This window comes from Gopherus evgoodei, chromosome 12 (assembly GCF_007399415.2).
Source record: "Gopherus evgoodei ecotype Sinaloan lineage chromosome 12, rGopEvg1_v1.p, whole genome shotgun sequence".
Taxonomy (NCBI): Eukaryota; Metazoa; Chordata; order Testudines; family Testudinidae; genus Gopherus; species Gopherus evgoodei.
The window spans coordinates 14,279,249-14,292,748 of NC_044333.1; the positions used below are offsets into that span (position 1 = coordinate 14,279,249).

Sequence of the window (13,500 nt, forward strand, 5' to 3'; positions counted from 1 at the left end):
CTGAAGGAACTTAAGTGTTAAATTGCAGAATTACTAACTGGTTATGTAACCTATCATTTAAATCAGCTTCTGCATTAGATGACTGGAGGATAACTTAATGTGATGCCAATTTTTAAAAAAGGCTCCTGAGAGTGGTCCCAGCAATTACAGGCCAGTTAGCTTGACTTCAGTCCTGGGTAAATTGCTAATTGGAAACTAGTGCAGAACAGAATTATGTTCATAATTTGTTAGGAAAACCATGTTGAATCTTCCCTAAAGGGAAATCGTGCCTCCTCAATCTACTAGGATTCTTTTGGGGGAACCAAGAAGCATGTGGACAGGGATGATACAGTGGATATAATGTACTTTGATTTTCAGAAAGCATTTGACAAGGTCCCTCACCAAAGACTCTTAAGCAAAGTAAGCTGTCATAGGATAAGAGGGAAAGTCCTCTCGTGGATTGATAACGAGTTAAAAGATAGGAAACAAAGGGAGAAAAAATGGTCAGGTTTAAGAATGGAGAGAGGTAAATAGCGGTGTCCCCCAGGGGCCTGTACTGGGACCAGGGGTAAACTGTGAGATGGCAAAATTTGCAGATATAAAATTACTCGATAGTTAAGTCTAAAGCAGACTGGGACGAGCTACAAAAGGATCTCAGGTTACTGGGCAACAAAATGTCAATTGAAATTCAGTGTAGATAAATGCAAAGTGCAATGCACATGGGAAAACATTTCCAGGAGTGTAAATTAGCTGTTACCCCTCAAGAAAGATCTTGGAGTCATTGGATAATTCTCTGAAAACATGCACTCAATGTACAGCGGCAGTCAAAAAAGCTAACAATGTTAGGAATCATTAGGAAAGGAATATATAATACAGAAAATATCAAATGCCTCTATATAAATGCATGGTACACCCACCTCTTGAATACTGTGTGCTGATCTGGTTGCTCAATATAAAAAAAAAATATATTGGAATTGGAAAAGGGGCAACAAAAATGATGAGGGGTATGGAATAGCTTCCATATGACGAGAGAGTAATAAATTTGGGATGTCTCAACTTGGAAAAGAGATGACTAAGGGGGTGTATGATAGAACTCAATACAATTATGAGTGATGTGGAGAAAGTAAATGTTGTTTACTCCTCAACCACAAGAACTAGAGGTCACCAAATGAAATTACTAGGCAGCAGGTTTAAAACTAGGAAGTATTTCTTCAGGTAACACAGTGGAACTCCTTGCTAGAGGATGTTGTGAAGGCCAAGACTATAACAGAGTTCAAAAGGGAACTATCCTCCATGATCTTATTAGGTTTTGAATCCCTGCCCCATCTTGGCTTTCTCTGAAATATCCCTAGACTTTGTTTGCCAGAAGCTGGAAATGGGTGACAGGGCAATCACTTGATTACCTGTTCTGTTCATTCCCTCAGAAGCATCTGGCACTGGCCACTGTTGGAAGACAGAATACTGAGCTGGATGGATCATTGGTCTGACCCAGGGTGGCTGTTCTTAGGTTTTTGTATTGAAGAAAGGAAAAGTGAGAAATGGACTAAAAACTCAAGCAATAAACAATGGTTACTTCGGTTACAATCTCTTCTGCAGGTCCCTCTATGGAGAGTTTTCAATAAAGATTATACCTTGAGGGGTATGTTGTGGTGGAAAATTCTTCTTTAGGTGAACTAAAACCAAAACCTAATGATGATATTCCCCAAACCAGCAATGAGTCCTGTCTCAATATATCATACATAGATATCTCAACTGGCTTGTGTAGATGGGGAAATTTAATTTGAGTTGGTGAATCCTGTTTGGTTTAGCTTGGGTATCTTAGGAAGTTTTTAAGTGGGCAAAGGTGAGTGATCTTAAAACTAAGGAGGCCTGTGAAACCAAAGACTCATCGAAATAGATTACTTAAAAGAAGCAAAAAAGAGTTCTTACATAATGAATAGTAAGAATCTTGCATTTAAACTGTCCCAAATTTCTGTTCACCAAGGTTAGCTGATGTCCCCCTGCCAGATGTGCCTAGAATACACTATCTGGTATTTAATGGGAGAAGCTGGAAGCACCTGAAATGATAGCATTTAAATATCTTTCTTGAAATGTTTTAAATCCCTTGGAAGTGCTTTTGTGAACTCCAGCTCCCCAGTGGTGTTGAAGTCTCAGTGATAACATGTTGCAGAAGCCATGCTTGGCTAGAAAGCTTCTGCTTCTTGCTTATTTGTAAAGGTGTTGAGATTAAATAACTGTCTGAACCAACAAAGCATCCTGTGGCACCTTATAGACTAACAGACGTATTGGCACTTGAGCTTTTGTGTGACCAAGACTGTGTGCAGGAGTCTGAGTTTAATACACTAGGTGTAAATCTGTCTTAGTTTCCATAGTCTCACTGAAGGTGGAAGACCCACCTCTTCTAGAGATTTAGCAGATAGATTAATTCAAATATCAGCTGCTGTCACCTCATTAGCACACATGCTAGCATCTTCTGCTTAATATGCAGCAGGGTCATAATACTTTGACTTTTTTATTGTTCTTGTCTTTGTGGTAGGGAAATTCTCAGGACCTTTTAAAAGATAGTTTAACTTTTTGTTTTAGTTGTTCAGTTCATTTTCTGAGATCTCTTTAGTTCCCTCAGGGTTTCATGGGGATTGAAAGTTTGAGGAATCCAAACACTCCTCCTTCCTGTGTCTACTTCAGAATTATTATTAGTCATTTAAACCTAAATGCTCATCAAATAAGGCATGGTCTTGCTGTTTCTTAATAATCCTCAGTTCGTTCTTGTCTTTTTGAGTTTGGTAAAGAGTTGCTTAAGCATTGTCAGCTAATCATGCCCATTAACAGCAGTATTTTATATTCAGCTATATCAATGCCTTTACTGTATTTGTATACAAAACATCTTACCCTTCACCAAACAAGGTATCATGCAGCTATTCTAGGAAGAGCTTGTGTTTAGATACAATGCGTAAATAAGCTTCCTTTCAGATGTTTATCTTATCTTTAGCATTGGAGGGACTAAAAGGCTTTCAACCATTGAAGAGCCTGTGAACCAAATCAGTTTCAGTAAAGATATTTCTAGAATTCCTTCTAGGGGCTTACAACTGAAGGCTTTTCTCTTTTACAGAGACCTAATTTTCATGGCTTAAGATGCATTATCGGAGCGAGAAACCAATAAAAACTATCCTCCCACCTTTATACAAGCAGGTCTCTTTCTAAAACAAACCCGAAGTTTATTTTTTTTTAAGATAAAGATCAGGTCTATACCACTCTGTCTTGTACCAGGAAGGTGCCCTGTTGGTGGTGGTTTGCCTTTTGACCTAATGGTTCCTAGATTTAGTCTGCAATTCAAGGTTCCTGTCAAATATTCTGTACAAGGCACAAATCATCATAGCAATACTTACTGACATTTTGAAAGGCAATGTTAAAAGCTCTGCATTCCAGAGTCAGTGTAAACCTATGTTGGAGGTAATAAATAGTCTTATTGGTAAAGGTGTCCCCTTGTTGATAGATTTCCTTAAATTGTGCATTTCAATAAAAGAGCAACCAAAACCTGAGCTATCATTTTCCAAGCATCTGGTGGCATGAAATTACTAAACTTTCAGAGAGACTTGCAATTAAAGGTGAAGGCAAGATTCTATGTAACCTGCCATAAATTGCCATTTTTAACCAACCATTGTTGCATCAGTAGTGAGTTCTGGCCCCCAAACTCCTGTGGCTGAAAGGGTGGAGCAGCAGCTTTATTTCCCCTGTTGCATGATGCCCCTCCTAGGGTATGGCTACATTTGGAATTTCAAAGCAAAGTGTGAGTGTAGTCAGAGCGGCAGCGGTGGGAGAGAGCTCTCCCAGCGCTGCATGTAAACCACATCCCTTACGGGTGTAGCGTGCAGTGCTGGGAGCCACGCTCCCAGCGCTGCTGCCCTGATTACACTGACGCTTTACAGTGCTGTATCTTGCAGTGCTCAGGGGGGGTGTTTTTTCACACCCCAGTTGCAGCGCTGTAAAGTGTGAGTGTAGCCAAGGCCATAGTCTACCAACCCTTCTTTTTTTTGGGGGGGGGGGGGGGGTACAGGGAAGGACTCTGGCTCTCACTGGAACAGTCTCTGCCATTACGCAGCATTCTACCATTTAAGAGTATCAAAAATCTGAAGTGGTAATAGTGAAATGATCTGGATTTGAGTAACAGTAGTGAATCTGAACAGAGATGCCAGTTTTACTAGGTTGCTAAGTAGCAAGAGCCACAGTAGCTGAGGAACATTACACATTTTAAAGGTGAAAGTGTTTTACTGGCTGCTGCTAAGTAGACTTCTTGTTGTAGACTGATACCCTAGCAGCCAAACACTGGCATTTGTGGAGGTACAATCAGGATTTCATCCTTAATAGCTGCAACATTAATACCAATTAGCAGGAGGCTGTGGCAATCTGTGCCTCTCATGTATTCGTAATAGCCCCATAACAATCCATGTGGCTTGTCTCGGCTCAGAACAAGCCACCAGTTGGGGCTTGGATGACTGTTTAGCTTTCTTCATGCCAACAGTGTTCAAAACTGTATGTGCAAAGATGTGTAGGACTCAGCATTTGTGATCTGGGGTTAGCTCCCTTGGAGGGACACCCAGCCAGTTAGCTATAAAATCCCTCTTGGTAGCAGTTCTTTACTTGCTTTACCTGTAAAAGGTTAATAAGTGGGCACCTAACCAAGAGAGATAACAGAAAGGTAGAACTTTTTAAAATTGGGAAAGAAACTTTGCCTTTTCTGGTCTCTCTGGGCTGGAGGATCTAGGCATGGCTGTTCTGAACTACTTACCTGAACTCCAAATGTGTAAGTAGATCAGTGTGTTTAGCGTTATTTCTTACAGGCTCGTGGACTCCTCTGTACTAACTCCAGATGCTTGTAACCTTTAAGCTGAACCCCCAAGAAAGCTGTATTGGGTGCTTGATTTTTGGAATTGCTCTAAGTTCCAGTTTTTTATTTTTAATAAAAAATTAACACCAAAAATCCAATCCTGTTCTTAAGAGGTTTGTGCATGTTGTAATTTCCTTTCCTGGCTCAGGAATTCTTCTCTGGGTTCGGAGGGGGTTTTGTTTGTTACATTTGGGTAGTGGTGGTGTTTACCAAGCCAAGGTCAGAGAAGAGCTATAACCCTTAGGAGTTTAATGCATGTATTCATTTTTCAAGTGCAGAAGTGGGGCCCACAAGGATTTTGAGTGTCAGAGTTGGGATTCAGCCTTGACAGCATTAATACAAACCAGTGCTCCTTTACTTAGCTGATGTAACTTTGTGTGCAAACATACAGTACTTGGCAGATGTTCATAATGGTCTTTATTGAAAAATACTTTAGCCAAAGTAAGGTTACAGTATTGTAATAAGAATCTGATAGTTCATAAATTATGTACAGAAACTCAAAACTGATCTTTATTTTAACATGCATAATAAAGATACTGAAATTAAAGTTAACCAGTAACTTTTATTTTAATTCAAACCCTAATAGTTTCCATAATTTTCCATTCTAATAGTTATTGTCTGCACAGGAATGATTGAAAACATGGAATTTAAGTAGCTGTTTAACAAATCTTGAAAGTGATAAATGCTGTATTAGTGGTCACCAATACTCTTCTACAATTAGTTATTACAGTTGAATGAATCTCTTCATGTGAAACATTTGATCCCTTCACTTATGCCTCAAGTATAAGTAAGGGGGTCAATGAAATTTGTCTCACTTTTCACAGTGACACTGCTGTACAGAGTTGGGGTTTTTTGGGGGGAGGTGCTTCATTGTATCCTGCCTCATGCTGATGTCTTTACAGTACATTTTCCAGTTTGTGAGAAGAAATGTCTCCTGGGCATCCTGATTAAGTCTAGTTCCATGAAGGTGCCATTTAAAAATAAACCTTAAAAGGAAGACATAACTACCATCCTCTCTCTCATGAGGCAACAAGATGGCTACCTCTGAAAAAGCACTAAAAAAAGATTCTGGATATTGAGTTGGGAAAAAGCAAACTTCCCATATCAGTACTTGCATATGCACAAAATTAGTTTTAGCTTAACATCATTTACTGACAGGGTATCAAGGGGATGTCATTTGAAAATAAATAGAATAATCATTTTAATACAGAAACACATCTTAGCCTCAGCTATGTGAAAAATATTTACATTCAGAAAGTGCCATTGCAAATATACAGCAAAAGTAACTTGCAGTTTATGCTTCACAGCCCTATCAAAAGTGCCTCCCCTTGAACTTGAGTTCTTTTAAAAAAAATGCATTAACAGAATTGCCTCCACAGCAAAGTTCCCCACCATTAAAACAAAACAACCTAATTGTTCAAGCCTGAAGAGACTCAGTTTAGGTAACTCCATAAGGTATTCTTTCCCTACCTCCTTGCGGGGGGTGGAGGGGAGAAGAGAAATCTTCCCAGCCTGTGCTGAAGTCCAACCTGGGCAACTGGGCTGTCAGCATTTCTAGTTGTAGCACTAGAGATCATGGGTCATCCCTACCACCAAAACAAAAACTCACCCATGCATAATTTGGTGCAATACTCCTGGATCCGACCAGTACATTGTTATAGTGACTTGCTAGGCAAAAAGAATCGTAAAGCACCAAGAAAAACAGTGTATGCAGCTGGCGGCTAAACCCTGTACACACAATTCCTATCACAAGCTAGGAAACTATTGGGTACATTGTCTCAGCAATAAATATCAAAATTATATATAAAAACTTGCACATGTCCTCATAGTAAAGCACAGCATATAAGCCCAAGTGTGAAATCTGAATGCCTTGGGTTAGCCTCAGAGGTGGAAGTATCACTTAGCAATGTGCTTGATCACAATGAGACAAAGCATCAGTCTCCACTCCCCTTTATGGGACAGTTCAAAGACTCAGTGCAGTCTAAAGGGAGATTTCTGTTTGAAGGTCAAATACTACCACTCTCAGCCACAGGTTAGCTAGGAAGATGGCAGTCTTGAAATGGAAGATGCTCACACAGGCTTAGCATTCACACTCTGGACAGATGAAGAACGGGAATATCTACTCTGGAACACAAACAAGTAATTAAACTCAGTGAGAACCTCTATCATTTGCTACATCTTGTAATCTTCTTAGTAGAGCAGTGTGATTCTCCTGACAGATCCGTTTGGCTGGTGATTCAGTACCATCTTCCAAGAGAATGCCTCTCTTCTTCGTGGGGGTCTCTCCAGTTCTAATCATGCTGTTAATCTCGCTCAGCCTCTGAAACAATCACAGAAAGAACAAGAAATGTGGATATTCACAGGTTCATGGGATGAGTCAAGCAAAACCCTGCATCAGAGGAGAATGTCATTCACTGACAGACTGAGTAGCCTTAACAAGGATTCCAAATTGGTTTGTTACACCCATGTGCACCAAAGCATGACCACAGATAAGCAGTGAGTTACCCTCCACTGCTGTAGTTTTGAGTCAGACCTAACTTAATGCTCAATAGACTAGACTAGACTATATTTTCTCCCTTTGTTGTAACCCCTATTCCTAATATTTCCCCTTCTGTTACTGTACTGACCTAAGTTCCCACAATTGTAACTAGCCTGTATGCCTAGTGGCATTTCGACCACTACATCATTTCTTTTGGGGTTTCTTCCCTTTATCATTGCTTTTCTGTTTCTATGGAACTTGCAGGACTGAAATGTCAAAGGAGAATGTTCTGTCCAGAACTGTTGCGCTAGGGTTTTCAGTTATGCTGGATGAAATCTATGAATAAAAATACACTCATTTCATGTGCAGCAGCTCCCTGTTCTCTTAGAACATTGGATGTACTCCCATTTGAAACAGAAGCATGGCTAGTTAGCACACTGAAGCACTGTAGAGTTACACCCAACTTGCCATATACTAAGTCTCATTTTCAAAAGTGACTTAGGTTCCTAAGTCAGAGCTTTATTTTTTTAACTGCCTTTTCTGTTACACCTAAATAACTGCATGTGCACTATTTATAGGCAAAAACAGCAGCCTTTGAGAGAGCTCTGTGAATGCACACACAAATCTCACATCTCTGCATGTTTTTTTTTTTAAACACCACCTCACAATTCTTGGAATATTAAGTTTACTCTTACCTTAGAGGGGCTACTGCTGAAGTAGTAGAATATTTTCTCTCGTGGAGAAAGTGTAGACTCATTTTTGTGTGGTGAGATGTAGATTGAGTGATTCTGGGACAGCTGTACTCTGCGGGGGGAGCCAATTCTTACAAATGGATAAGGAGATAGTGGAGGAGCATCAGTCTGTTAAGATAAAAGAACAAATCGGTTATACCACTTATCCAACAGAGACTAATGCAGGCATTAAGCCCCTTTTGACTTTTAATACAACTGGATGATCCATTTTATACTATCCCTATCCATGGTAAAACATACAGATACTGTAATGTTTATAAAGCACACTGCTATTCTTCATGGGCATCCAGAGATGCATACTTCACTGAAGGAAGAGGGCACTTTCTTCCTCTTAAGTACTAAAAATACAGTTTGGTATGGATATGCCACCAAGGATCTCAAAATACTTATATGAACAATTAAAGCTCCCTCATCCTGGAAGGTAGAGTAAGTACAAATACTTATTCTCTGCTGCTACGGTAACTTTTTTTTTTTAAAAGTGAAAAAACATCCCTCTTGTGGTTGCTGGTTGCAACACAGATTGGGTGGCAAGAGCAGTTTACTGTGTAAGATCAACACACAAAAGATGTTGCGCTAGCTTTTATTTACTAATGAAAGTAATTAAGAGCACTTACAGCATTTGTGGAAGAGTACTTCAGGGCAAATTCTTTCATTTGTTCAATATAGATGTTGTTATAGAACCGAATAAGGTCCCCTCGCTCCTCCTCCTCCTCAATATCACTGTTTGCACCTGTCAGTCGTGTGGGAGTAGGGGGTGCACTGTTTGGCTGTGGTACTGGCAGAGTGCTGCTAGATCTCATGACAGGACTAGAGTCTCTGCTAGCTGGAAAGGTAAAAGTAGCATTACAACCAAATGCATTTCAGAGTCACTTCAGCTCGAGTTGTTGCTCTTATAAAACCACATTAAAATTGTTTAAGCTCTACTCAAAAGTTAACATGCCAGCTCTGTAGCTGGCTGTGCATTCGTCCTGTGGGGAAATCCTGCATACCCACAACAAGGGGACAGCACTATAAATCTGGCATTTCCTAACAATGAGTGCTTGATACTGCAACCTAAATGTTCTTTTAACTTAGAAATTACCTTTTTCAAAAATGTTTTTAAACTTAAAAAAAATTTGGAACCATATCAAGCCCCACCTTCCCACAAATGCTTCATTTAAACAAGGCTTGGCCACTGAAGCTCCAGGAGGAATGGACCGGTGGGCCACAGACCCAGGCTTGTTCTTATCTCCCCCCGCCACTCCTCAGGCCAGGGGAAAAAGGTGGAAGAACTCAGCTCTCTTCCACTCCCTCACTGATGAAACTTGGAAGCATGAACTACTTATAGTCATAAGCATCCTTTAAGATGGACATGTCAGGCAACCTGAATCTAGGGATCACAGCCACCATCCTTTATAGAGATTTCAAAAGGGCAGTGTAGGGCGTTAAGTCCGAGCAGGTAAGCGGCACTTTAGAAGAAGTGGTACCTGCACTCAAGGAATGGATGTTCAGATTAGGCCAAAGCAAGGGGCTGGAGAATTCTTCCTTTTGTGATACTAATGTAAATGAGGTACTCCTATGTTCAGAGAGAAAGTGAAGGGTCATGGGAGTGTCTGTAGTGAGAATGCATGCTTGGGAGGCATTCAAGGGCAAATGGACTTTGAGTGAATGTTTTCTTTTCAGTTCTCTTAGAGATGGCGCTGGCCTGCCTCAGTTCTTGCTAAGGCCATCCTGCAATTAAGCTCTAGTTCTTTTCTCTAGATCTGGAAAAGAAAGAGGCCGCTGCCCTTCCGTCTAACTCCAACTACTTAAAAAGGCAGCCTAAACACGAGTAACCACTTTTGATATGTGCTGGCATTCATTTTGTCTGGGAACAGTTTTTTACAGGAGAGTCTTCTACAGAACAGCACTAACAGGTGTATCAGCTATTGGCTTATGTGTCTGCCAGCACACACAACTTCAGACAAGAGCAGGGGTTGACTGCTATACAAGCCTAAGCCAAACCTGAGGGAGACTAGCTGGGTTAGGGACAGCAACTATCAAAAAGCCTCTGCTTGTTTGATATAAATTCTCCTGAGTAGTAACCATGAATGATGGGGATTTAATTGATGTTATACTCAGCTGTAGAGACAATTGTCAAGGGCAGCACCAGTATCGAGCAAATTTACTTGGAGTTAAATTCTGCATCTGTCTTGTTACTGAATTATTACCATACCTGTCTAAATTTAAATTCTTGGGCAACCATTTTGAGGTAGTGAAATCCATAGATGAGAAGTGGTGGTTCAAATCATCTTTGAAGCTAGACAACACTTCCTTTCCCCATTTAAGCGAGCTGTCTAGTTCACATACACATACAATGGTTTGGAATCACTTACTTCTCTCTTTACTTCTCTCTGTTGGGGAATTCTGTTGGATACTGCTATCACTACTGCCAGAACGACGGCGTTGTCTTCTGCCCTTTATCCGGACAGTCCGATATACCTGCAAAAAGCCAGAGATGAACAAATTGAAAGGAACATCATTAACAAGGCAGCCATATATGCGAGCAGCAAAGGGTTTGGATGAAAGATCAGTACTTTAAGAATGTTTTTACTGCAAGAGAAACTACTGAACAATATTGACTATCCCAATATACATCCTTTAAAAGCATCTTCCTATTTATTTACAAGATCATCACTGAGGACACTGTACCTTAGTTTTAAATGATGACATTTAGAATCTAAACCAAATTTTGTCAAACACCATGTAGTTAGCTAAGAATTTTGGATTTAGCCATCCTCATTTTCAAAAACTACTAAAAGGTATTGGGCAATCTGCACTGCACCAAGCAGGGTTTATGGAGTTAACATTTTTTGGGCAGTAAATGGAATCCTGTTGGAACAAAGGAATCTATACCATTTCAGTGTCAAATTCCATTAGTAAAGATTAAAGTCACTCTAGATTCCCATTCAGGGAATATACCTGAAGATGGTGCTACTAATTGACGAGCTCAGTAAAAATATAAACCCCATTACTTCAGTATTAATTATATTTACATGACTCCTTGCTTGTGGTTGGGTCCTGTAGCAGCGCATGATGTTCTGAAATGACTTATCTTCCTTTGTCACCTAAAAGAGACAGAGGTTTTTTTTATTTGGTGGGGAAATGCAGCTGCATTACATTACTAGTAATCCTGATAAATTTTATTTTACTGTTATGAATAAAAAGCATTTGTGTATTTTATTCATCTTACCTTAGCCATTACATAAATGGCACACATCAACAGCTGGTCTAAATGTCTGTCCATCATGAGCTCAGGGCACTGTACCAAGGAAAACTCAAAACATGTCCAGATTTTCTTCCTCAACTCATCAGAAATATCCAGTTTGACACAGAGATCCCGCAGCCGAACACTTGCTAAGTGATAAACCTTTTGGAAGGAAGGACCCATACACAGAGCATTGATTAGGACGAAATCAAGCTCTTTAAACTTACATGGTTTTCTAAACATAAACCTTTATCCACTACACTGATAAACAGCTCATATTAAAAAAACATGCTGATCTTTCCTTGTTGTTAAAGACCTCAAATCAATAGGCAGCATGTATATGTACAATAAAATGTCCATTTTAAACCAGATTTGAAAATTATTTCCTTTTGCTTGCCTGACAAGACCTGGGTTCAAGATTGAAACCAATGAAGGAACATGCTGTTTTATGATACTAAGGCTCACAGGAGAAACATGACTCTGGATTCCAAGTCCTGGTAGGCAAGTAAATGGTTTTCAAAAACGTGGTTTTAATACATAATGTAAACAGCCTGTCACTAATTAGAAATCTTAATGCTACATTGTTCTGTATAAGCAGCAAAGAATCCTGTGGCACCTTAAAGACTAACAGACGTTTTAGAGCATGAGCTTTCGTGGATGAATACCCACTTCCTCAGATGCATGTAATGGAAATATCCAGGGTTATTTTTCTGTATATTGTTCTGTATGTTTCCAGTAAAGCCCATACTGCAGTGACATGACATTTCACAGTGGAAGGTACCTTTCTAAAGAAAAGATACAGAGAGCCAGTCTTTCGGGGTTTGCTGGTGGTGGTGGTAGAGAACTGCTGGTTTTGTCTTTGTTGGTCTCCAGAAGGAGAGATCTGTTGAACTGCAACTTGGCCTGGTAACTGAAGGGTCGTCCCACTCATCTGAGTGTTAAGGGTACCACCAGCAAGGGTCTGGGCACTGAGTGGCTGGATGGAGCCAGAGACAGCTTGAGCCTGGCCACCTACATTTACCTGAACTGGGAAGAAAGTTATTCCTCCATTTTCATTGGCAATGCCTGTAATTAAACAAAAATGAATTCAGTAAAGGATGTCTTCAAAACCCTAGCCATGCATGCTTCCTGAGCACCAGTAACCTTTCTAGTGATGGACAGTGATTAAATAAGTGTGTAGTGGCAGGTAACTGAAAATGTTCAGGAAAATACTGAGGAAGCCTGATCATAAATGGACCAAAAGATAACTGGCTGACCTTATCTGACCTAAATGAAGAGGAGGCTAGTTAAATAGATGACTTCTGTATAAGGCAGTTGGGAAGCAAATGTACATTTGCTCCAGTGTTCAACAGCTAAATAGTACCCATGTCTTTACTTTCCTGTTTTACAGCCCAAAGGCCTTTTGTTTCTCATTTCCTCCACTCCCACATGTCTACCTACTCATATGCAATTCAGTGCTTCTGGTGATAATCAATGCAATCCATTCTCCCAGAGCTTCCCCCTTACCTTGTACCGGTATTGTAACAGTTTGTCCGTTGTTGGCTGTGACAGTGGCAGTTGCCACCGTAACCAAAGTCTGTCCAGGCACTGGAGTAACTGACATAGTTTCAGGTGTCACATTCTGCACTGGCACAGTATTTACTACAGGCTGCTGTGAAACTCTTACAGGAGTTCCACTGTCAGGGGGATTATCATTATCCACAAATAGCCTTCTCCTAGTAGGGTTGGTTGTAGGAGAACTGTATCTGTCATACAATGTGGTTGGAGAAGACGAAAGGCCTGAAGATATTTTAAAAAAAAACCAAACAAAACAACAACAAGCATTTAACTTGAGCTTTACACCTCAGTAATGCTTAAGCCTTATCATTGCCCCAATGTTTTGATTAGATGAATTTTTACAGCAATGTCCTCTAGCACCGTTCCCAGCTAAGTGTCTCTGAAGCCACATTGGTGAATGCCCATCTTACAGGATATTTTAAGGATGTCTCCTATTCATACACTTAATTCCTAAATACTGTGTGTTATCACATGACTACAACTTCTAAAACTAGCTTCCCATCTGAGAATCAGGTTGGCTATAATATAAAATAACTTCAGCAGAAGCAACTTTTAAGAGCCAACTTAATAATTATATGAACAAGATGCCCATGTCATATGCAATTGTCTAAATTAGGCTGCC

General features: G+C 40.1%; 1 protein-coding gene across 4 annotated transcripts in view; it reads right to left on the reverse strand.

The window, feature by feature from the left end:
• Positions 1–5,264: 5,264 nt before the first annotated feature.
• Positions 5,265–13,500, reverse strand: part of RBL2 (RB transcriptional corepressor like 2) — a 54,126-nt gene continuing 45,890 nt past the window's right edge. For 3 of the 4 annotated variants that reach the window (XM_030582231.1, XM_030582232.1, XM_030582234.1), the window contains 8 exons: positions 12,828–13,100; positions 12,103–12,386; positions 11,307–11,483; positions 11,110–11,181; positions 10,450–10,555; positions 8,710–8,918; positions 8,039–8,203; positions 5,265–7,184 (listed from right to left, as the gene is read on the reverse strand). In XM_030582231.1, coding sequence (XP_030438091.1) covers positions 7,014–7,184; positions 8,039–8,203; positions 8,710–8,918; positions 10,450–10,555; positions 11,110–11,181; positions 11,307–11,483; positions 12,103–12,386; positions 12,828–13,100 — 1,457 coding nt within the window. In that variant the 3' untranslated portion in view covers positions 5,265–7,013. The remainder of the gene's footprint in view (positions 7,185–8,038; positions 8,204–8,709; positions 8,919–10,449; positions 10,556–11,109; positions 11,182–11,306; positions 11,484–12,102; positions 12,387–12,827; positions 13,101–13,500) is intronic. The other variant, XM_030582233.1, reaches the window with a different exon arrangement.